The sequence below is a fragment of the Podarcis cretensis genome (assembly GCF_951804945.1).
Source record: "Podarcis cretensis genome assembly, chromosome: 16".
NCBI classification, from domain to species: domain Eukaryota; kingdom Metazoa; phylum Chordata; class Lepidosauria; order Squamata; family Lacertidae; genus Podarcis; species Podarcis cretensis.
In genome coordinates, this window is record NC_137186.1 from 9,551,851 (window position 1) to 9,573,085 (window position 21,235).

Below are 21,235 nucleotides of genomic sequence, written 5' to 3' on the forward strand. Positions count from 1 at the left end.
CCTGTTTCGATGTATTCACCTTCATCAGCTGGAAGTATCAAGCATTATATGAAAATCCATTAAAATTCTAAATTATCATAAATTAGAAAACAGTAATTGTGTATTGTATCTTGGTTTTTTGCCCTTTTAATGTTGCTTTCTATGCTGCTTCAAATTTTGCAAGGGGAAGTGCGGGAAGAAGTCTTGCTTGGGCGATCTGCCCTTAACTCTGCGTTCCTCTCGTTACTTCAAACCTGCCCCCCTCCTCTAGGTTCTGCAGGCCCCGCTGTGAAATCGGACTCCCCCTCTGCCCCCAGCATCACGACCCCTCTCAACGACACTGTGTCCGCAGCATCCTTGCTCACCACGGCCACCCAGCACTCTTCGGTGCTCAGTAGCCTGAACCACACGGAGGACCTCCCCAGCACGGCCACCACGCAACACAGCAGGTAGCAGCAGGGGGGCCTCAGAACTGACCCCAATCCAGCCCCCAATAGTGTGCTTTCCTTTGAAGTTGAGTCACCTGGTGCCATGGCAGATGTCGGGGTAGGGGGTGAGGAGATGAATGTCTTCTGTTCCCCACCCCTGGAATTGGGCCCAACGGCTGGACTCTCCCTAAGGCAGCTTTCTCAAGCTCAGTCATGAGGGCTAGCAACCTCCTTTTACATTGCATTGCCTGTCGTGTGTTCAGTTTTATTCCATTTTTCTGTCGATTTGATTTAAAAACAAGCTGCTTTTAAAACAACTACGGAAATGAAATAAACTGCCCCCAGATGAAGGGCAGCGTATAAATTTAATCAATTAAAAAAACAACCAATGGAATAGCGCCAAAACCTCTGTAAAGGTCAAGTTAAATGGAAAAGGCCAGGCACAGGGCATTGCCAGCCATTTGGCTGTGGGTTGACCAGCATTTCCTTCCCTCTCTCCCCACAGCACGTTACCCACCCCTCAGAACAGCCTCTCCTCGTCAACCTCTGCTGGCCGCACGTCAACTTCCACTCTCTTGGTGAGTAGAGGGAATGAGAGGGGAGAGTAAGGTTTGGGCTTGGAGTGAAAGTTCGTGTCTGTCTTCCCAAGACCCAGCAGCGATCTGTTTCCAGGTGCCCTTGTCTGGGTCACGCATGGTATTGCTTCTGCTTTGACTGCACCCTCTTTAAGGGCAAGAGCACATTTATGCACACAGGAGAGCTCCGTTGGTTGAATTTATGTGAGGTTATCCCTCTCTGTTTTCCAAGAGGGAGTTGTTGTGCCTCCCATCGACCGAGGCATCATGCCTCTGAATATAAGTTCCTGGGAACCGTGTGTGAGTGGAGTGGGCCTCCCATCGGCACAATTGCTTGGCCACTCTGAGAACAGGATGCTGGACTAGATGGGCCATGGGCCTGATCCTGCAGGACTCTTCTTATTTTGTTGTTATGTCCCAGTGTAGATTACAACAAAACAATACCCTTTAAAGCAAAGTAAAACCAGACAACCATACACAGAAGTCATCAGGTAACTTGACAGTTTTTAAGTGGGTCACAAAACGTGATTCTGAGCTAGGGTAAAAAGGTGTGGCTTCAGCATATGACTGAGGCTAAATAATGATGATGAAGAAGAAGAGTTTGGATTTGATATCCCGCCTTTCACTCCCTTTAAGGAGTCTCAAAGCGGCTAACATTCTCCTTTCCCTTCCTCCCCCACAACAAACACTCTGTGAGGTGAGTAGGGCTGAGAGACTTCAGAGAAGTGTGACTGGCCCAAGGTCACCCAGCAGCTGCATGTGGAGGAGCGGAGACGCGAACCCAGTTCCCCAGATTACATGACTACCGCTCTTAACCACTACACCACACTGGCTCTCTAGATAAACCTCAGGAAAGTAGGCCAGGGAGTTGCACTGCTTGTCATGTGGCAGACAGAACTGCTTGGGGAAGATTAGTGGTTTATCCCCCAATTGCTCTTTGGCCCCTGGAAATATATGTAGTGGAACTCACCCCTTGTTTCTCTCTGCCCTCCTATTCAGTATGAGCCCTGTGTGATGTATATGGACTACATGCTGTGGGGGAGAATGAATATTTTGTTTTCCCCCATATTATTCTCCGTGACATACTAGCCTTGTGTGTCTATGGGGCGTTTTGTGTGGAGGAGGAAATACTAAAAATAGATGCTCCCCTAACTGTATTCTGAAACGAAACAGTCTGTCAACAAGCATATCGCCTCTGCCTTTGTTCCTGTTCTGCTGCGAGAGCTAAAGGGGTTGTAAGGCTTTGTTTTTTAAAACCAGGGATGGGGAACCTGTGACCCTCCAGACACTGGTGAGTTTCAGATCCCATCATCCCTGACTTGGCTATGCAGGAGCAGGAACAGCTGAAGATGCAAGGTTGTCTGCTGGTGTTTGTAAATCTGTACAGTTGTAAATCTCTTGTCTCTGTTGCGTTTGGCTTCCCATCTAAGTTTGAGGCTTCAAAGTGCATGCCCCCTAACATCCTGCCTAGCTTGCCCCGTAGCTATCCAGGAGGGCGGTGAGCGTGCGAAAGCAAACCCCTGAGCCGCAACCAGATGCATCCAGCCTAGAACCCGTGGCTGGCTGAACTGCAGTGCTCTGACATGCACCTTGCTGCGTGCGCCATGCGACTTTTCTGCACAGACATGTTGGTCCCCGTCTTGCAGATCCTGACTCCCTCCCTTCCCCTGCTTCCCCTCCTGGTTTTGTTGCAGCACACCAGTGTGGAGAGCGACGCCGGGCTCCATTCTTCCGCAAGCACTTTCTCCACCTCCTCCAGCACCGTCTCGGCTGCGCCCCCCGTGGTCAGCGCCTCCTCGGGCCTGAGCAGCGTCAGCAGCCTGGGCCTGAGCCTCAGCGGCAACTCCACGGTGACCGCCACGACCCGCAGCTCTGTTGCCACGACGTCAGGTGCTTCCTCAAGGCTCTAGGCCTGGCCAGCGGCTAAAATGCACATGTGTGCATGAGAAAGGAGAGAGCAGGGCTGCTCCTTTTTTAAACATTGCTTTACATTCTGTTCCTGCGGCTGTTGATTCATATATACATTTCTGCTCTTCCCTCTTTGGACAGTGTCTCTGTAAGGCAAGGCAAGTGCAATCTCTTTAGCAGCCAGCCAAGTGGTCAGCTCTGAGCTCCCTTAAGCCTCTCTTCTCTGCTTTGAGCAGAGAGAGAGAGAGAGAGAGAGAGAGAGAGAGAGAGAGAGAGAGCTTGCCGGAGCCGAACTGGAGCTGACGTGACGGTCATTCATATAATATTACTATTATTTATAAAATGAGTACTTTGGTTCTTAAACTGAATCTGTTTCCGGAAGTCCATTTGACTTCCAAAAATGTTCGAAAACCAAGGCGCGACTTCTGATTGGCTGAAGGAGCTTCCTGCACTCAATCGGAAGCCATGGCGGACGTTTGGCTTCCAAAAAAAGTTTGCAGACCAGAACAGTCACTTCCAGGTTTGTGGCATTCGGGAGCCAAAACGTTGGAATCACAAGGCATTTGCAAACCTAGGTACAACTGTACATAATAAAACAATAACAAATCACACACACACACATTTTTAAAAAGCTGTAGAATAACAATCAGCCTGTTTGAAGAGAAATGTTTTCACCTGGCGCCTAAAGATATGTAACGAAGGTGTTTAGGTGAGCCTTCCTGGGGAGAACATTCCACAAACGGGGAGCCAAGCAGAAAAGGCCCGTTCTCATGTTTCCACCCTCCAGATCTCTCATGGAGGAGGCAGATGTATAAAGGGAGGGGGATTTTAACAATGGAGAGTGCCAGCAGAGCTGTGCTTATATGGTTGGTTGGTTCTCACATTTCCTGCCCTCTTATAAGCGTCCAATTGTTGTTGCACTACAGTTCCTATGAGCCGTTGACCATTGGCTTCCTATGTGGGGCTAATGGGAGTTGTAGTCCAACAACCTCTTGTGGGGGGTTTGTCACAGGTTTGCCCCAGCCCTATAATAAAGCAAGAAGTGGGGAGAACACTGTGAGCACCCTCTGTGCCACACGTTCTGAAGCATGGGTGCACCTTCATTGCGTTGGCCGTCCAATCCCTCCTTTTCAGCTATGTCTAGTCCCTGTGACTAGCGACTAGTTTAGTTTGGAGCAGGACTGGATAAGGTTGCTGCTGTATTTGCAGGTCCCATAACCCCTGGGCATTAGTCACACTGACTGGCTGCGGGGAGCTGGGTCCAGCAATGCTTGGAGGTGCCCCTGGCACAGACTGTAGGATCACAGAGTTGGTACAGAGCTCCAAAGTCATGTAGTCCTTCCCTCTGCTGATGAAGGAAGTCCAATGCTAACAATACTGAGCTGAATATACCAAAAGCCTCGGTCCAGTATACAGTGGTGCCCCGCAAGACGAATGCCTCGCAAGACGAAAAACCCGCTAGACGAAAGGGTTTTCCGTTTTTCGAGGCACTTCGCAAGACGAATTTCCCTATGGGCTTGCTTCGCAAGACGAAAACGTCTTGCGAGTCTTGCGAGTTTTTTCCCTCCCCCCCCCTTTTTCTAAGCCGCTAATAGCCACTAATAGCGCTAAGCCGCTAATAGGGATGCTTCGCAAGATGAAAAAACCGCAAGACGAAGAGACTCGCGGAACGAGTTATTTTCGTCTTGCGAGGCACCACTGTATCTGAAGGAGTGTCTCCACCCTCATTGTTCTACCCGGACACGGAGGTCCAGCGCCGAGGGCCTTCTGGCGGTTCTCACTGTGAGAAGCCAAATTACAGGGAACCAGGCAGAGGGCCTTCTCGGTAGTGGCACCCGTCCTGTGGAACACCCTCCCACCAGATGTCAAAGAGAACAACAACTACCTGACTTTTAGAAGACATCTGAAGGCAGCCCTATTTAAGGAAGCTTTTAATGGTTGATGTATTACTGTAATTTAATACTTGGTTGATGCCGCCCAGAGTGGCTGGGGAAGCCCAGTCAGATGGGTGGGGTATGTATGTATGTATGTATGTATGTATGTATGTATGTATGTATAAATAAATAAATAAATAAATTATTATTATTACTGGCCGAAGTCAGCTTCCTATGTCCCTAAGCCAGGGATAGGGAACTTTCTGCCCTCCAGGTATTTCCAAACCACAACTCCCATCATCCCATACTGTTGGTTGGGGTTGATGGGAGCTGAAATCCCGCAACATCTGGAGGGCCGCAGGGTGCCCATCCCTGCTTTGCACCTCTGCAAGTGCACTTACATGGTCCTCGATTGGTTGGGACATGTGTCTAGGACGTGGAATACTTGTGGCCAGATGTTGCTGCACTACAACTCCCCTTATCCATGCTGGCTGAGGTTGATGGGAGCTGGAGTCCAATAACATCTAGGGACAGCAGGCTTTGGACTTGCCATCTTCTGCGCACAGACGCTTGTTCCCTCCCACTCAGCTATGGGCTTTATCCTTACTCTTCCGTATCTAATATTGCCAGTCATACACTTTTAAAATTTTGGTTTGCGCTCTCTCTCTCTTTGTAAGTCTCCCCGCTTCTCGGTGCCTGTGGGAGAGGATGGGGCAGTGGTCCTGGGATGTCCATAGTTAACTCTGCTTTCTCCCCATAGGGAAGGCTCCACCCAACCTGCCTCCAGGTGTGCCGCCATTGCTGCCGAACCCGTACATCATGGCTCCAGGGCTGCTGCATGCCTACCCGGTGAGTAGGGGCCGCTTTACAGTTCCATGCCAGTAGATCCTGCTTGGCTCTTGACCATAGCATGGCAGGAGGGACAGAGCATGGGAAATCAACCTGGAGTCGGTACCAGATGCAGTCAAAGCAGCCTCCAGCCTGCTTGTGTTGCAACATCTGACTCCGACAAAAAAACAACAACAACCCAAGACCTTTGAAATAATCCTGGTTTATGGGCAGCGAATCCAAACAAACCAGTACAATACAATACGAAAATGAACGTCCCTTGTGAGAGACACGGGCCTCTCCCTAACCTGCTGCTTCTCTTGCAGCCGCAGGTTTATGGCTACGACGACCTACAGATGCTTCAGACGAGATTCCCCTTGGTGAGTTAAATTCAGCCCTCCCTCTGCCCTCCTAAAATAACATCATCATCATTGCTACTTAGAAAACATGCCGCCTCCCGCTGTTCTGCATTGTGTAGCAGGATACCTTTGTTCTTCTCTTGCAATGTTTGTAGCACTTTCATAATGGAGCAGACTGGAATAATCTTAAATGCAAAACCCCCCGAAATAAACTGAAAACAGATTGTCTTTGTCAATGACATTTGTATGCCACCCCGTAACATCCGCTAAATGCTATGTGACACCTGGGAGTGGTACTTTGCCATTATCTAATAAAGCAGGTGGCGCTGTGGGTTAAAGCCTCAGCGCCTAGGACTTGCCGATCGAAAGGTCGGCGGTTCGAATCCCTGCGGCAGGGTGCGCTCCCGCTGCTCGGTCCCAGCGCCTGCCAACCTAGCAGTTCAAAAGCACCTCCGGGTGCAAGTAGATAAATAGGGACCGCTTACCAGCGGGAAGGTAAACGGCGTTTCCGTGTGCGGCTCTGGCTCGCCAGAGCAGCGATGTCACGCTGGCCACGTGACCCGGAAGTGTCTCCGGACAGCGCTGGCTCCTGGCCTCTTAAGTGAGATGGGCGCACAACCCCAGAGTCTGTCAAGACTGGCCCGTACGGGCAGGGGTACCTTTACCTTTACTGCTTTTGGTCTTCTCCTTCGCCTGCCCTTTTGGATATAGCTCTTGTTTTCCACAAGGACGCCAACCGTTTTACTTGGGGCAGATCCCCGCTGTGCCCATTTAAAGCCCAAGGCTCCCCCCAAGGAATCCTGGGGGACTGTAATTTCCCCCTCCCAGAGCCACAGCCTCCAGCATCCTTAGCAGACGACATTTCTTAGGATTCTTTGGGGGAGGTCACGTGTTTCAAATGTGTGCTGGGGTTGCATTCTGGTCCCTGGAGACCAGTTCCCTCCTCCTCCCCAGTTGAGATGAACATCCTTAGCTTCTCCTCCTGCCTCTCTTCCAGGACTACTACAGCATCCCGTTCCCCACACAGACCACCCCGCTTACTGGAAGAGACGCCAGCTTGAGCAGCAATCCTTACTCTGGTAGGAGACGGTTGGGGAAGGGAGTTGGATTTAAGTCACCTAGGAAGGGCAGTTCAGTTGTCGTCCTAATCAGGCTAGTTCTGTAGGTTTCTGTTCAACAAACTTATTTCCAGTATTCATATCCTGTCCATCAGTCGAAAGAGGCTCTCCAAGGGACAATGCAGTTCCTTCCCTAAAAGACATGACACGTGAAAGAAAAGGGAATGGGGAAGGGAGCGACGTGAACTGCAAAGCATGACGACATCTTACATTCTTCTTTATATAGAAAGATACCTGCTAGAACACTAACTTGGTGGCACCAAGCTAGGTCCTTTGGGTGGGTTTTTCTTGTGGGGGTGGGTTGCCACTTACCGTATTTTTCTGTGTATAAGACAACCCCTTTTTTTTAAAACCCAAAATTAGGAAATCAATATTTTAGGGTTTCCATAACTTTAGAAGTGAAAATCCGAGCAATCGGCGGCGGTAAAAAGTTGTTCAGCCTTCTGGGGGCAATCGCCCTCAATGCCATTGAGCTTTTTTTCAGGCAAACCAAGACCAACCCACCGACCAATCACCCTGCCAAACACCACACTCTGCCCCACCCAAGCCAAAAACCCAGACATTTGATGGACCCCTGTGCATTCACTATCCATGTAGAAGACGACCCGCAATTTTGGGCTAAAAGGGGGTTTTTTGGTAGCAAAAAAAAAAAAAAATCGTCTTATACGCTGAAAAATACAGGGTATTTAAAGTATTTACAAACATCATTTACACAGAAAGTGGAGCAAGGTGGTGGACAACACGCAGAGGCAGCTGTATCCTATCAGTAATGTGACATAATCTCCCTGCGTTGCTGGAGGAGGGTGGTGGCAAACTAGATGCACACTTTTGCCATTGGGACCCTACACTGAGACCATATAACACCGGTCCTGAGAGATCTGCATTGGCTCCCAGTACGTTTCCGAGCACAATTCAAAGTGTAGGTGCTGACCTTTAAAGCCCTAAACGGCCTTGGCCCAGTATCCCTGAAGGGTGAGGTCCAGCTCCGAGGGCCTTCTGGCGGTTCCCTCGCTGCAAGAAGCCAAGTTACAGGGAACAAGGCAGAGGGCCTTCTTGGTAGTGGCACCCGCCCTATGGAACGCCTTCCCACCAGATGTCAAAGAGAAGAACAACTACCAGACTTTTAGAAGACATCTTAAGGCAGCCCTGTTTAGGGAAGCTTTTAATGTTTGATGCATTACTGTATTATTATTATTATTATTATTATTATTATTATTATTATTATTATTCTCACTCTCCCCTTCCCCCCCAGGTGACCTTACGAAGTTTGGCCGCGGTGACGCCTCTTCCCCCGCGCCGGCCACCACCCTGGCCCAGCCTCAGCAGAACCAGACCCAGACGCACCACACCACCCAGCAGACGTTCCTGAACCCGGCCCTGCCTCCCGGCTACAGCTACACCAGCCTGCCCTACTACACCGGAGTCCCGGGGCTGCCCAGCACCTTCCAGTACGGGCCAGCTGTGTTCCCCGTGAGTGCCGGCCTGCTGTGGAGCTGTGGGGCTGGGGTAGAGCCAGACCCGGCCGCTTCCTCCCACCCTGCTCACTCCCCAGCCTCTTGCTTTCCCCAGGTGGCTCCCACTTCTTCCAAGCAGCATAGCGTCAACGTCAGCATGAACGCCTCGGCCACCCCCTTCCAGCAGCCCAGCGGCTACGGCTCCCATGGATACAGCACCGGTGAGTAGGTGGGGCGGCCACAAGAGTTGAAGGGAGGGCGTGAGATCGTCTGCAAGGGGAATCATTTGCCGCCGTTCCCTGCCTTGGCAAGGCTCACTGGGCGGTGGCAAGGGGCCAAACCTTTGGTGCCTTCAGCCCAGTCCTGCAGAACGCCCTGCTACTAGAAATCTTCAGGCAGGCCCTTCCATTGCAGCCTTTTAAATGCCTGCTGGAAACTTGGGTTCCGCCAGGCTTAGTATGCAAGCCAACATCTTTCAGCAAGAGTTACCATGATTTCTGACTTTTAACTTTCATATATGGTTTTTGGGCACAGTTGTTGTAAGCGGTATACAGTGGTACCTCAGGTTAAGAACTTACCGTATTTTTTGCACCATAACACTCACTTTTTTCCTCCTAAAAAGTAAGGGGAAATGTCTGTGCATGTTATGGAGCGAATGCCTGCGGGTGGCGGGGGGGATCTGCTGCAGTAGTGAGCAGAGGATCCATGGTTCCCCTTCCTTCCCTCCTCCATGGTTACAAAGCATGGATCCACATGGATCCTCAGGATTTTTGCATTGGGCTACTCCAAACTCACTGTCAGATCACATGTCTGTGGCCACAGCATGAACCACAAAAATCATACATCCACTATTTCGTTTAGAATATTTTTGTTTTGTTTTGTTTTCCTCCTCTAAAAACTATGTGCGTGTTATGGTCTGGTGCGTGTTATAGAGCAAAAAATACGGTAATTCGTTCTGAAGGTCCGTTCTTAACCTGAAACTGTTCTTAACCTGAAGCACCACTTTAGCTAATCGGGCCTCCCGCTGCCGCCGCCGCCGCGCGATTTCTGTTCTCATCCTGAAGCAAAGTTCTTAATCCAAGGTACTATTTCTGGGTTAGCGGAGTCTGTAACCTGAAGTGTCTGTAACCCGAGGTACCACTGTATAGATATTTTTATAAATATAACAGAGTGGTTCGTTTTTAAAAATCGAGGCAAAAGCCAACATGGTTACTTCCAGATGTTGCAGGACACCAGCTCCAATCATCCGCGGCTAGGATGGCTGATGGGTAGGGATCATAGGATTATAGAGCTGGAAGGGACCCAAGGGTCATCTGCAATGCGGGAATCTCAACTAAAGTGACCATAACAGGTGGCCATCCAACCTCTGCTTAATAACCTCCAAGGAAGGAGAGCCTACAACCTCCTGAGGAAGACCATTCCACTGTCGAACAGCTCTCACTGTCAGAAAGTTCTTCCTGGTGTTTAGCCAGAATCTCCTTTCTGTGTAACTTGAAGTCATGGGTTCGAGTCCTACCCTCCAGAGCAGGAGAAAACAAGCTTGCTCCATCTTTCATGGGACAGCCCTTGAGATATTTGAAGATGGCTATCATAGCTTCTCTTTTCCAGGCTAAACATACCCAGCTCCTTCAACCATTCTTCACAAGGCTTGGTTTCCAGACCCTTGATCATCTTGGTCACCCTCCTCTGCACACCTTCCAGCTTGCCAACATCTTTATTAAATTCTGCTGCTGCCCAGAGCTGGACTCCAGGTGTGGCCTGACCAAGGCAGAATAGAGTGGGACTATTACTTCTCCTGATCCAGGAAACTAGATGTTTGTGGATGCAGCCTAGAATAGCACTAGCCTTTTTTGCTCCTGAGAGTTGCCTTCCGGAGAACCAAAATCATCTGGGACTGAATGGACCCCGTGGTCTGACTTGAGACAAGGCAACTTTGCATGCTCATAATATTAGGGTCTGTTATAAAATGCTACGGCCATCCTTTGACTCAGGCATAGGCAAACTCTGGCCCTCCAGATGTTTGGGACTACAATTCCCATCATCCCTGACCACTGGTCCTGTTAGCTAGGGATGATGGGAATTGTAGTTCTAAACATCAGGAGGGCTGGAGTTTGCCTATGCCTGCTTTGACTCCTCAAAAATAGCTCCATTGGGTTGGTCCTCTTGATGGCCCCACATTTCTCCACAGATTCCATCAGATTCGTTCATTTGTAGTTTCATTTGCATGCCTCTTTCCAGCCAAAAGAACAGCAAAGAAAACAGAAGCATGTCTCACAGTCAACCACTGCAAGAGCCATTTCATAACGGCATCCTAGCGGCAAATACAGTGGTGCCTCGCAAGACAAAATTAATCTGTTCCGTGAGGCTCTTCGTCTAGCGGTTTTTTCGTCTTGCGAAGCAAGCCCATTGACACCTTAGCGGATTAGCGCTATTAGCGGTTTAGCGGCTTTTAACGATCAGCTGTTAAGCGGCTTATCAGCGGATCAGCTGATAAGCGGCTTAGCGGCTTAGGAAAAGGGGGGGGGAACCCGCAGGAACTCGCAAGACATTTCGTCTTGCGAAGCAAGCCCATAGGGAAATTCGTTTTGCAAAGCGCCTCCAAAACGGAAAACACTTTCGTCTAGCGGGTTTTCCATCTTGCGAGGCGTTCGTCTTGCGGGGCACCACTGTATAGCAGCATACAAAAAAACCCCAGCACTTCATTACTATAACTGAAACAAGATTATGTTAGCGTTAGACCTCCTGGCAACAGCAAAAATAACAAGGGAGCTTCGCATCTCACCTTGGTCCCAGAAACACCCTTTCCGTTGTGTTGCTCACAGTCCCTCTCCTGCAGCAACTTGCAAGGCTTCCAAAGGCTGCGGTTGGGGTAGCTGGGAACTCCCACCCTGGTTTTGTTCCCAGATACAGACCCTGCACCGCTTAATCAGGAAAGCAGACACAGACACGGCGATAGGTAGGGCCTAACACTCCAAGGAACTTCGTCTGCATCAGTATGGTAAAATGAGCATCTGGCCACCGAGACTACCTGGGCATTCCAAGGGAAGTAATAGTGCCACTGTATTCTGCTCTGGTCAGACCTCAGGTGGCGCTGTGGGTTAAAGCCTCAGCGCCTAGGACTTGCCGATCGAAAGGTCGGCGGTTCGAATCCCTGCGGCGGGGTGCGCTCCCGCTGCTCGGTCCCAGCGCCTGCCAACCTAGCAGTTCGAAAGCATCTCCGGGTGCAAGTAGATAAATAGGGACCGCTTACCAGCGGGAAGGTAAACGGCGTTTCCGTGTGCGGCTCTGGCTCGCCAGATGCAGCTTTGTCACGCTGGCCATGTGACCCGGAAGTGTCTCCGGACAGCGCTGGCCCCTGGCCTCTTAAGTGAGATGGGCGCACAACCCCAGAGTCTGTCAAGACTGGCCCGTACGGGCAGGGGTACCTTTACCTTTACCTTTAAGACCTCACCTGGAGTACTGTGTCCAGTTCTGGGCACCACAGTTCAAGAAGGACACGGACAAACTGGAACGTGTCCAGAGGAGGGCAACCAAAATGGTCAAAGGCCTGGAAACGATGCCTTATGAAGAACGGCTAAGGGAGCTGGGCATGTTTAGCCTGGAGAAGAGGAGGTTAAGGAGTGATATGCTAGCCATGTTCAAATATATAAAAGGATGTCACATAGAGGAGGGAGAAAGGTTGTTTTCTGCTGCTCCAGAGAAGCGGACACGGAGCAATGGTTCCAAACTACAAGAAAGAAGATTCCACCTAAACATTAGGAAGAACTTCCTGACAGTAAGAGCTGTTCGACAGTGGAATTTGCTGCCAAGGAGTGTGGTGGAGTCTCCTTCTTTGGAGGTCTTTAAGCAGAGGCTTGACAACCACATGTCAGGAGTGCTCTGATGGTGTTTCCTGCTTGGCAGGGGGTTGGACTCGATGGCCCTTGTGGTCTCTTCCAACTCTATGATTCTATGACAGAACAGCACTGCCAGATTGTGAACCTGCTCCTTCCGGGGAAGACAACTGACCAGTTTCTCGGATGTGGGAGCCACTCTCCCACAGTGCCTCCCTCTTGCTTCTTGCTTGTTTTGCTTCTTGCATCTCTCCACTGCATCCAAGCTGATGTGCGCACATGTACACCAAAGCAAGCCTTTGCAACATCAAGATATGGATAGGAGGCTGTTCTCGCCCTCAAATCGCTCTGGGAAGGAGCTAGGGGAGGGGAGCCAGGAGGGGAAGAGTTTAGTCTTTGCATGCAACCGACCAAGCTAACTGCTAACGCCACTTTGTCCCCCCCCCCTTTTCCAGGTGTGTCAGTAACATCCAGTAACACAGGAGTGCCAGACATCTCTGGTTCTGTTTACTCCAAAACACAGGTTGGTGCTTCAATGCGGGAGGTGGCTCCTGAGTGTGCCGTGTGAGGTTTGGGTGCTTGGCTGCCTTGCAGTAATCCAGTTGGAGCGTAGGAGCAAAGGAACTGCCCCGGTTTCCTCACCAAAATCTCCTCTTCCACTGCTGAGAAACAAAAATAACACAGTCACAAAAAACGGGGGAGGGTCCTGAAAAATACAGGCAACTCGTTTTAGGTGCAACATTTAGTCGTGCCTAAAACGGGTTGCCTGTATTTTTCAGGACCCCCTCCCCTGCTTTTTGTGATTATATTATTTTGTGCATGATTGTGAACATGCACATAGCACCGAACCCAGAAGTGACCCAGAAACATCAAGAAAGACATCATTTAAAAAACATCAAGAAAGACATCATTAAAAGAGTGGAGCAGGGGCAGAACGAGGTGTTTCAATTGCACATGATTTCACGCAAACACGCAGTGACCCAGAACACAAACACCACACAAATCAAGGGTTGCCTGTATACATCTTGGGAGTCAAAAGGCCCATGGGTAAAGAGATGTATCTTCAGCATTCGCCAGAAGCTGTATAATGAAGGTTCCAGGAGCTTCTCTGTGCGGAGGGAGTTCCACAGTTTTGGGGCTGCCACAGAGGAGGCCCACACCTTGGCCAGCCCCTCCCTGAGCCTACTGAGGGAGGCAAAACTACCAAGCAGGTCCCATCTAGAGAGTCTGTAGGGCAGGATCTGGTCTTTCAGATATTTGGGGCCTGAGTGGTTTAGGGCTTTAAACGCTTAATGTGAGCACCTAGAATTGGGCCCAGAAATGAACTGGCAACCTGTTTTCAAAGAGGGCTTGTGTGTGATCTGAATGGAACCCCAGTGGGTAATCTGACAGCTGCATTTCAGACCGTTTCTGAGTCACTTTCAAGGGCAGCCCCATGTGGAGCACATTGCAGATGGCCAGATATTGCTGCACTCCTGACTCTCATCATCCCTGACCATTGAGCCACTCTGTGACTGTTGCAGGGACTGATGGGAGCCCAGCAACATCAGGAACTGGGTATGGGGTGGTGACGCAGGTTCCCTGCCAGCGACATAGGCATAGGTGTCAACCATCCCTTATTTGGCGGGAAAGTCCCTTATCCCAGCGCCGTGTGCCGCTGCTGTCCCTTATGGATGATGTCCCTTAAATTTCCCAGGTTTCATGCTCGCCCAGCTCGGGAGGGGAGGAGTGGCTCAGGGTCCTCCACCGCGAGAGAGAGCGCGTGCTGGCGCTGTCGTCCTAGCGCAAGGAGTTCCATCGGCCCTCCCCCGCCCGGGGGGAGGGAGAGAGACTCTTGCCCACGCCGCCCGCGAGCCCGGAGGCGGCAGCAGTGGTGGCAGCTGAGGAGGCGGCCTGGGGGAGGAGGAAGAGTAGGGGATGGGGAGGGACGCAGAAAGGCGGCACTTCAGCGGCCGCCGCAACGCCGCAACCACCTCATACTGGATTGACAGCATCTGTCAATCCTACCAATGTATGTAACTCTTCACAACAGCAAAATCCCTTATTTTGGCTGCTGATCCCTTATTTTGAGGCTGCTGGTCCCTTATGTTTAAATCTGTAAGTTGACAGCTATGGACATAGGAGATGCTTGGGGTAGAATTCCTGTCCCTAAACGCCCCTCTGTGTGTATGTGTACCCAGCAGCAGTCGTTTGAGAAGCAGGGATTCCACACCGGAACCCCCACGGCCTCCTTCAACCTGCCGTCAGCACTGGGCAGTGGCGGCCCCATCAACCCTGCCACCGCCGCAGCATATCCGCCGGCCCCGTTCATGCACATCCTGACGCCTCATCAGCAGCCGCACTCCCAGATCTTGCACCACCACCTGCAGCAGGACGGGCAGGTAAGGGCGGGTCCCAATACACCTTCCCTCCTTTGGGCAACCACCACCTGTCTCCAGGTCCCTCCTCCTTCTTCTCCTCCTCCATCTCCATCCCCCTCATTGCACAGAGACGTAAAACAACACACCTCATGCACACGCAGTAGGGAAGGCCCTGGGATACTTTTCTAAGAGGTGCCTTGACCGCGCCCCATCTACTGGTTCGTTACCCAGTCCACTTCTCCCCTCCTGCCACATCCCAGACTCGTCCTCGCACACTTGGGTCCAGGGGGGCTGTCATAACGTCTCCTTGTATTTTCCATATCCTGGGCCTGCCTCCACCTTCCCAAAACAGTCGATTTTGTACTTCCAACGCCAGCAGGAAGACCAGGTAACGAACCTCTTGGAAGGGGGTGATCGCTTGCGCCCATCCTGCTGCGCTCTGGTGGCCGTGGTCAGTCTTTGCCGTAGGCTAGGGAGCTGGAGGGAAGCTTGCATTCCTCCCATGTGTGTGCCGGACTCCAGCCTCCCATCGTTCCTTCCTGCCTGTTGACCGGAGGCTCCTGGGAGTCCAGCAGAACCTGGAAAAGACTGCCAGTTCCCCCAGCTCTGCCCCAGACAGATGTGGGCATAAAAACACAACCATACACACACAACACGCACAGGGCGACGAACCCACAGAAATCTTCTTTCCCTGCTCCTCCCTCTGTCCTGGGGCTGGTCAATGGTGAACCAGCCTTGCACAGGCTCTCTAGGGAGAACGGAGCAAAGGCAGGACGTGTTGGAAGTGAGGCAGCACGTCATGAGCAGAATCGGAGAGTTTGAAGGGACTCCAAGGGTCATCTAGTCCAGCCCCCTATAGCACAGTTAAAGGAATTCCAGGCAGATGGCCAAGCAACCTCTGCTTAGAAACCTCCCAACAAAAGATCCAAGCTGTTCCACCATCAAACAGCTCTTTCCGCCAGGAACGAGGCTGGACAACTAAGTTCCCTCCGGATGATGCTGATTGGCAGTTCCCATCATCCCTGAACATAGTTCTGGGGTGTTGGTGGGAATTGCAGTCCTTCAGCATTTAAAGGGCACCATGTTGGCTATCCCTGGTGATGAGCTTTAACCGTGCACTGTATTAAGAAGCACTTGCTTCCTCTACCAAATTGTGTCGTGTGCAGTGTGGATTCCCCGCCACGGAATACCGGGATCCAAGTCGGCTCGATGAATAAAATAAAATCAAAAGCTGTCCATCTTAGGTCTCCCACCTCAGATATGAATGGCCAAGCACAGAGATAAGCTGCAGGTGCCGTTACGCCCAGCAGGCAGAGCTGTCCAGACTGTTGGCTATGCTTTGATAACTAATAGCAGCTGCTAGTGTCTTGCCCCGCCAGCTCGTAAAACTCTCCACGTCAGATTTTGCAACTAGAATTGGAGTACAGTGGTGCCCCGCAAGACGAATGCCTCGCAAGACGGAAAACTCGCTAGACGAAAGAGTTTTCCATTTTTTGAGGTGCTTCGCAAGACGAATTTCTCTATGGGCTTGCTTTGCAAGACGAAACGTCTTGCGAGTTCTTGCGAGTTTGTTTCCTTTTTCTTAAAGCCGCTAATAGCCGTGCTTCACAAGATGGAAAAACCACAAGACGAAGAGACTCGCGGAACGGATGAATTTCGTCTTGCGAGGCACCAGTGTACCTTGCTTTCCCTGTCTACCCAACAGCACAGTAGGATTTGGGACATCACAGGGAGCGTTTGTGGCAGTTTGCTATGGTCCTCAGCCATTGGTGGCACAGTCCAGACTCTTCCCTCTAAAGTAGAACGAGGATCTACTGCTAAGTTGCCGCTTGCCATGGAATTGGCAAAGGTTTCTGACTTTCCCTTGTTTGGCAGCAGTGGCAGCAGAAGGTTCTTTCCAAACCCTGAATTGGCAGTCCTCAGGTGCAGATTTGTACTTGTGTACACAGGTCATCCCCATGTATGTCTCCTGGAGTATGCTTGGCTTCGACCCCCACCCAAAACTTGTCATTTTGTGCATCTCTCCACACCCACCCTGTGCTGCACATGGCTCTGGCTGGTGGACTAACAAAAGCCCTATTAAAAAACCCCAAGCCCTGCCTGGCCTTGCTCCGGAGCCGGGCTGCGAGAAACTTGTGGGGTCCTCCAGATGTTGCTGGACTACAACTCCCATCATCCCTGACTTATTTGCCTTTGCTGGCTGGTGGGAGCTGCAGTCCAGCGTTTAGGTCAGTGTTTTCCAAAGGTGGGTCTGCAGCTGGTTTTTTTTGGACTACAACTCCCATCATCCCTAGATAGCAAGACCAGCCGTCAGGGATGGTGGGAATTGTAGTCTGAAAAGAGCTGGAAACCCAAGTTGGGGAAACATTGATCTAGAGCAGCCTTTCTCAACCTGTGGGTCCCCAGATGTTGTTGAACTACAAATCCCATTGTCCCTAGCAAGGCCAGCGGTCAGGGATGATGGGAATTGTGGTCTGAAAAGAGCTGAAAACCCAAGTTGGGGAAACACTGATCTAGAGGCAGCCAGAGCATTCCTGTCGCTGGCAAGAGAAGCAACCTCTTTTCTTGAGCTGATTTACTCATTTCACATGCTCATGGGTTGCTGGAGCCTGTTTCGTGCCTCCAAATAAGGCCTGGGGAGCTGAGCTAGCTGCTAGTCGAGCCTCGCTCACCTTCTTCCCTTTCCCCCCTCTCTCTTTCCCTACTTCTCCCCCTTTTCTTCCTGCACAGAGCGGCACTGGGCAGCGCAGCCAGGGCACCTCCATCCCGCAGAAGTCGCAGGCGAACAAGTCTGCCTACAACAGCTACAACTGGGGCGCCAATTGAGGGGAGGCTCCGAGGCGGCTCCACACACTTCAACCAAGAGACAAACGGAAGGACAACAGCGATCTACCCAAGAAGGAAGGACCCCAGAAGGAAAGAAGAGCTCCCCTGCCCTCAGCACAGCCCTGCAACAGCCCCGGCGGACCCCGGCCAACATGGCTCTGGGCTCAGCATCCTCCCCCCCCCCCCGTCCCTCCAGCCACCTTCTTCCCCCCCTTCCCCATTGTATGTAATATAGAATTTGTATCTTTTTTCTTTTCTTTCTCTCTCTCTCTCTCTTTCTCTGCATTCATTCAGATTACGAGCTGTTCAGCCGTAGGGGCCTTTTGTTTTGTTTCGTTTTTCTACTCCTTTACTCTTCCTCTTCCCGCCCCTCCCCACCCGCCTGCCCGCCCAGAAAAAGGAAGGGAAAAAAAGAAGAAGTACCGCCTGACGGATCCAAAGGAGTCAACATCTGGAATCCTCTCTCTCTCTCTCTCTCTTTCTCTCTCTTTCTCTCTCTCTCCCCGCTCCTCCTACTACAATGCCCCCCTTTATTATTAGGAATAAGATCAGTAATTGATATGAACCGCATTGTAAGATTAATTAGTTGAAGTGTTTTTTTTGTACTGTGTTCTAAATTTAATGGATAAATGTGTCTTGTATATAAAAACGAAAACCCCACTCTGTTCTCTGGGCCTTGCGTTTTCCATCCATAGTTTTTGTGTGTGTGTGTGTGTGTGTGTGTGTGTGTGCGTGCGCGCACACACACACACACACACACACACACTTAGAGGGTACCTGCCAGGCAGCCCCAGCCCCCCCCCCCTCCAAGCCTGTTTCATTCCCCACAATGAAGCCATCTCCCCAGGACTGCTGTGTTTGTCTGTTTTCTCTACCCAACCCACAATAGCAGGGGTCAGCAGACTTTTTCAGCAGGGGGCCGGTCCACTGTCCCTCAGACCTTGTGGGGGGCTGGACTATATTTTGAAAAAAAATATATAAATGAATTCCTATGCCCCGCAAATAACCCAGAGATGCATTTTGAATAAAAGCACACATTCTACTCATGTAAAAGCACCAGGCAGGCCCCACAAATAACCCAGAGATGCATTTTAAGTCAAAGGACACATTCTACTTACGTAAAAACACGCTGATTCCCGGACCGTCTGCGGACCAGATTTAGAAGGCGATTGAGCCAGATCTGGCTCCTGGGCCTTAGTTTGCCTACCCATGCACAATAGGGTCACAATATCTCTCCTCCTCAATCTCTCTCCTTCCACCTTCCCAGTCTCTTGCCTACCAGAGAAAGCCTCTCACACACACCCTGGCCAGGTCATGGTGCCTCCCCCCCCCTCCCCCCACCTATTTGAGCTCTGATAACGGATTTTTGTAAGGGCTGGCCATTCATTTACCACTTGCACCCCCTGTGATGTCAGGCAAGGTACAAACACAATGGTACCTTGGGTTACAGACACTTCAGGTTACAGACTCTGCTAACCCAGAAGTAGTACTTTGCTTCAGGATGAGAACAGAAATCACGTGGCGGCAGTGGGAGGCCCCATTAGCTAAAGTAGTGCTTCAGGTTAAGAACAGTTTCAGATTAAGAACGGACCTCCAGAACAAATTAAGTCCTTAACCCGAGGTACTACTGTATAGTCAAGAGGAGGATGTGTACACAAGTCCTTGTTCTTTTCAGCTACTTCAAGTGACTTGATAAACCATTAGATAATTGGCCTTCAAACATTATGTTGGGACTACACCTCCTATTATCCCTGGCCATTGGCTAAACACACTCTGGATTATAGGAGTTAGAGCCCAGCAACACCTGCAGACTCGAGATTGAAGAACTCTAGAATCAATGCTGCATACTAGTTTGGCATTGCTTGTATGTACCATCATTTTGTGCAATGGAGCGTTGGGATTTATGGGGGCCAAAATCTTGGGGATGGATTTGCATGGACTAGAAGAATTGCAGACTGCAAGACAGTCAAGTCGAGAGCAGCTGCTTTCTTGGACTTGAACTTAACCTGTGTTTCACTCTTGGAACCATACAGAACATCCATAAACATAATATCAATTTAGCGGATAACTTTGAACTTGAGTGGCTCGTGGTAGTTTATTTAATAAATTCCAATGCTGCCTTTCATCTGAGGACCGCAGGTTGTTTTACAATATAAAAACGCAAAGAAACAGTAAGAAAAACAGCACACACCCCCAAGCCATTAATTGCTTAGCCAAAGGCCTGGGAGAAGGAATGTTTTTTCCTTGGTGCCCAAAGTTATGTAATGAAGGTGCCAGGTGAGCTCCCACAAGCGGGGAGCCACTGTAGAAAAGGCCCCGTTGGTTGTTGATGTCCTCCCAACCTCTCATGGAAGAGGCACACAAAGAAGGGCCTCAGATGATGAGCGCAGGGTCCTCCAGCTATGGGGAAAGGCGGTTCTTAAGGTATTGCAGTGTTGCGAAGTATCTGCAGAACCTGCTTTGCTCAACCCCCAGAAAGACCAAGGATAAGTGGCTATCCAAGAGGGGTGGATTATTCCAGCAGTTTCCCCAATAACCCACCCCAAGAGAGCCCTTTCGATGCATCAACACTCCCCAAATATCACATCTCTAGTTACAGGTAGGTAGCCGTGTTGGTCTGCCATAGTTGAAACAAAATTTTAAAAAAATCCTAGTAGCACCATAAAGGTAAAGGGACCCCTGACCATTAGGTCCAGTCGTGGCCGACTCTGGGGTTGCGGCGCTCATCTCGCTCTATAAGCCGAGGGAGCCGGCCAGCATGACTAAGCCGCTTCTGGCGAACCAGAGCAATGCACGGAAATGCCGTTTACCTTCCCGCCGGAGCGGTACCTATTTATCTACTTGCACTTTGACGTGCTTTCGAACTGCTAGGTTGGCAGGAGCAGGGACCGAGCAACGGGACCTCACTCCGTTGCGGGAATTCGAGCTGCCGAACTTCTGGTCAGCAAGTTTTAGGTTCTGTGGTTTAACCCACAGAGACCAACTAAGTTGGTTATCGGTATGAGCTTTCGTGTGCATGCACACTTCTTAGTCGGCATGCACACGAAAGCTCATACCAATAGCAAACTTAGTTGGTCTCTATGGTGCAACTGTTTTTTATCCCTTCGCTAGAACTATTAGCCCGTAGATCTTTGGACTGGAGGAGGAATTCTGGGAGGCATCTGGGTCCAAAGTTGTTCTATGGCAGCCTTGAATATCTGTTGTCCAGGGATGGTAGCAAAACCTTGTGCCCCTTAACTATTGTACAAAACTAAACCTGCATTTAAGTCTTTAAGTAATTGGGTGGTGTACAATAGTTAAAAAGGAGAGGGCCTGCCAGCCAGCCTGCTTACAATAAACCTGAAAAAAACTGAAGATTTGAATGGAAATTGAGATATCTCCAGTTATCAGCATTCTTGCAGGCAAGGGAAGCTTTTACATCAACCTCTGTGAGGCTAAAATTTACGATGTAATAATAATACTTGGTGCCCTCTGGCAGCGCCAGTCAACAATCGCTCTTAAGATACTCTAAATTCTCCATCGATTTACAAGGTCCCTTGGGGGACGTTGGGATTGAACTCGGAAACTTGCGCATTGCATCAGTCTAACTCACGAATAAGTCTATGAGCCGCCGGAGAGGAGAACGTCAGTTCTATCTCTGGGGTGTTGTTTAGAGGTAGCGTCGTGAAGCCTGGCTCGCTTTACGGCCGCCAT

The 21,235-nt window shown here is 50.4% G+C and overlaps 1 protein-coding gene across 13 annotated transcripts in view; it reads left to right on the top strand.

Annotated features, from left to right (window-relative positions):
• UBAP2L (ubiquitin associated protein 2 like) overlaps nucleotides 1-18,202 on the top strand; it is a 48,908-nt gene extending 30,706 nt beyond the window's left edge. For 3 of the 13 annotated variants that reach the window (XM_079957932.1, XM_079957940.1, XM_079957944.1), the window contains 12 exons: nucleotides 251-431; nucleotides 913-985; nucleotides 2,677-2,872; nucleotides 5,525-5,613; nucleotides 5,919-5,972; nucleotides 6,949-7,030; nucleotides 8,322-8,539; nucleotides 8,639-8,744; nucleotides 12,812-12,879; nucleotides 14,537-14,737; nucleotides 15,069-15,104; nucleotides 17,447-18,202. In XM_079957932.1, the coding sequence (XP_079814058.1) occupies nucleotides 251-431; nucleotides 913-985; nucleotides 2,677-2,872; nucleotides 5,525-5,613; nucleotides 5,919-5,972; nucleotides 6,949-7,030; nucleotides 8,322-8,539; nucleotides 8,639-8,744; nucleotides 12,812-12,879; nucleotides 14,537-14,737; nucleotides 15,069-15,104; nucleotides 17,447-17,542 (1,400 nt within the window). In that variant the 3' untranslated portion in view covers nucleotides 17,543-18,202. The remainder of the gene's footprint in view (nucleotides 1-250; nucleotides 432-912; nucleotides 986-2,676; nucleotides 2,873-5,524; nucleotides 5,614-5,918; nucleotides 5,973-6,948; nucleotides 7,031-8,321; nucleotides 8,540-8,638; nucleotides 8,745-12,811; nucleotides 12,880-14,536; nucleotides 14,738-15,068; nucleotides 15,105-17,446) is intronic. The other 10 variants (XM_079957937.1, XM_079957941.1, XM_079957933.1 and 7 more) reach the window with 5 other exon arrangements.
• The last annotated feature ends 3,033 nt before the right edge of the window (nucleotides 18,203-21,235 follow it).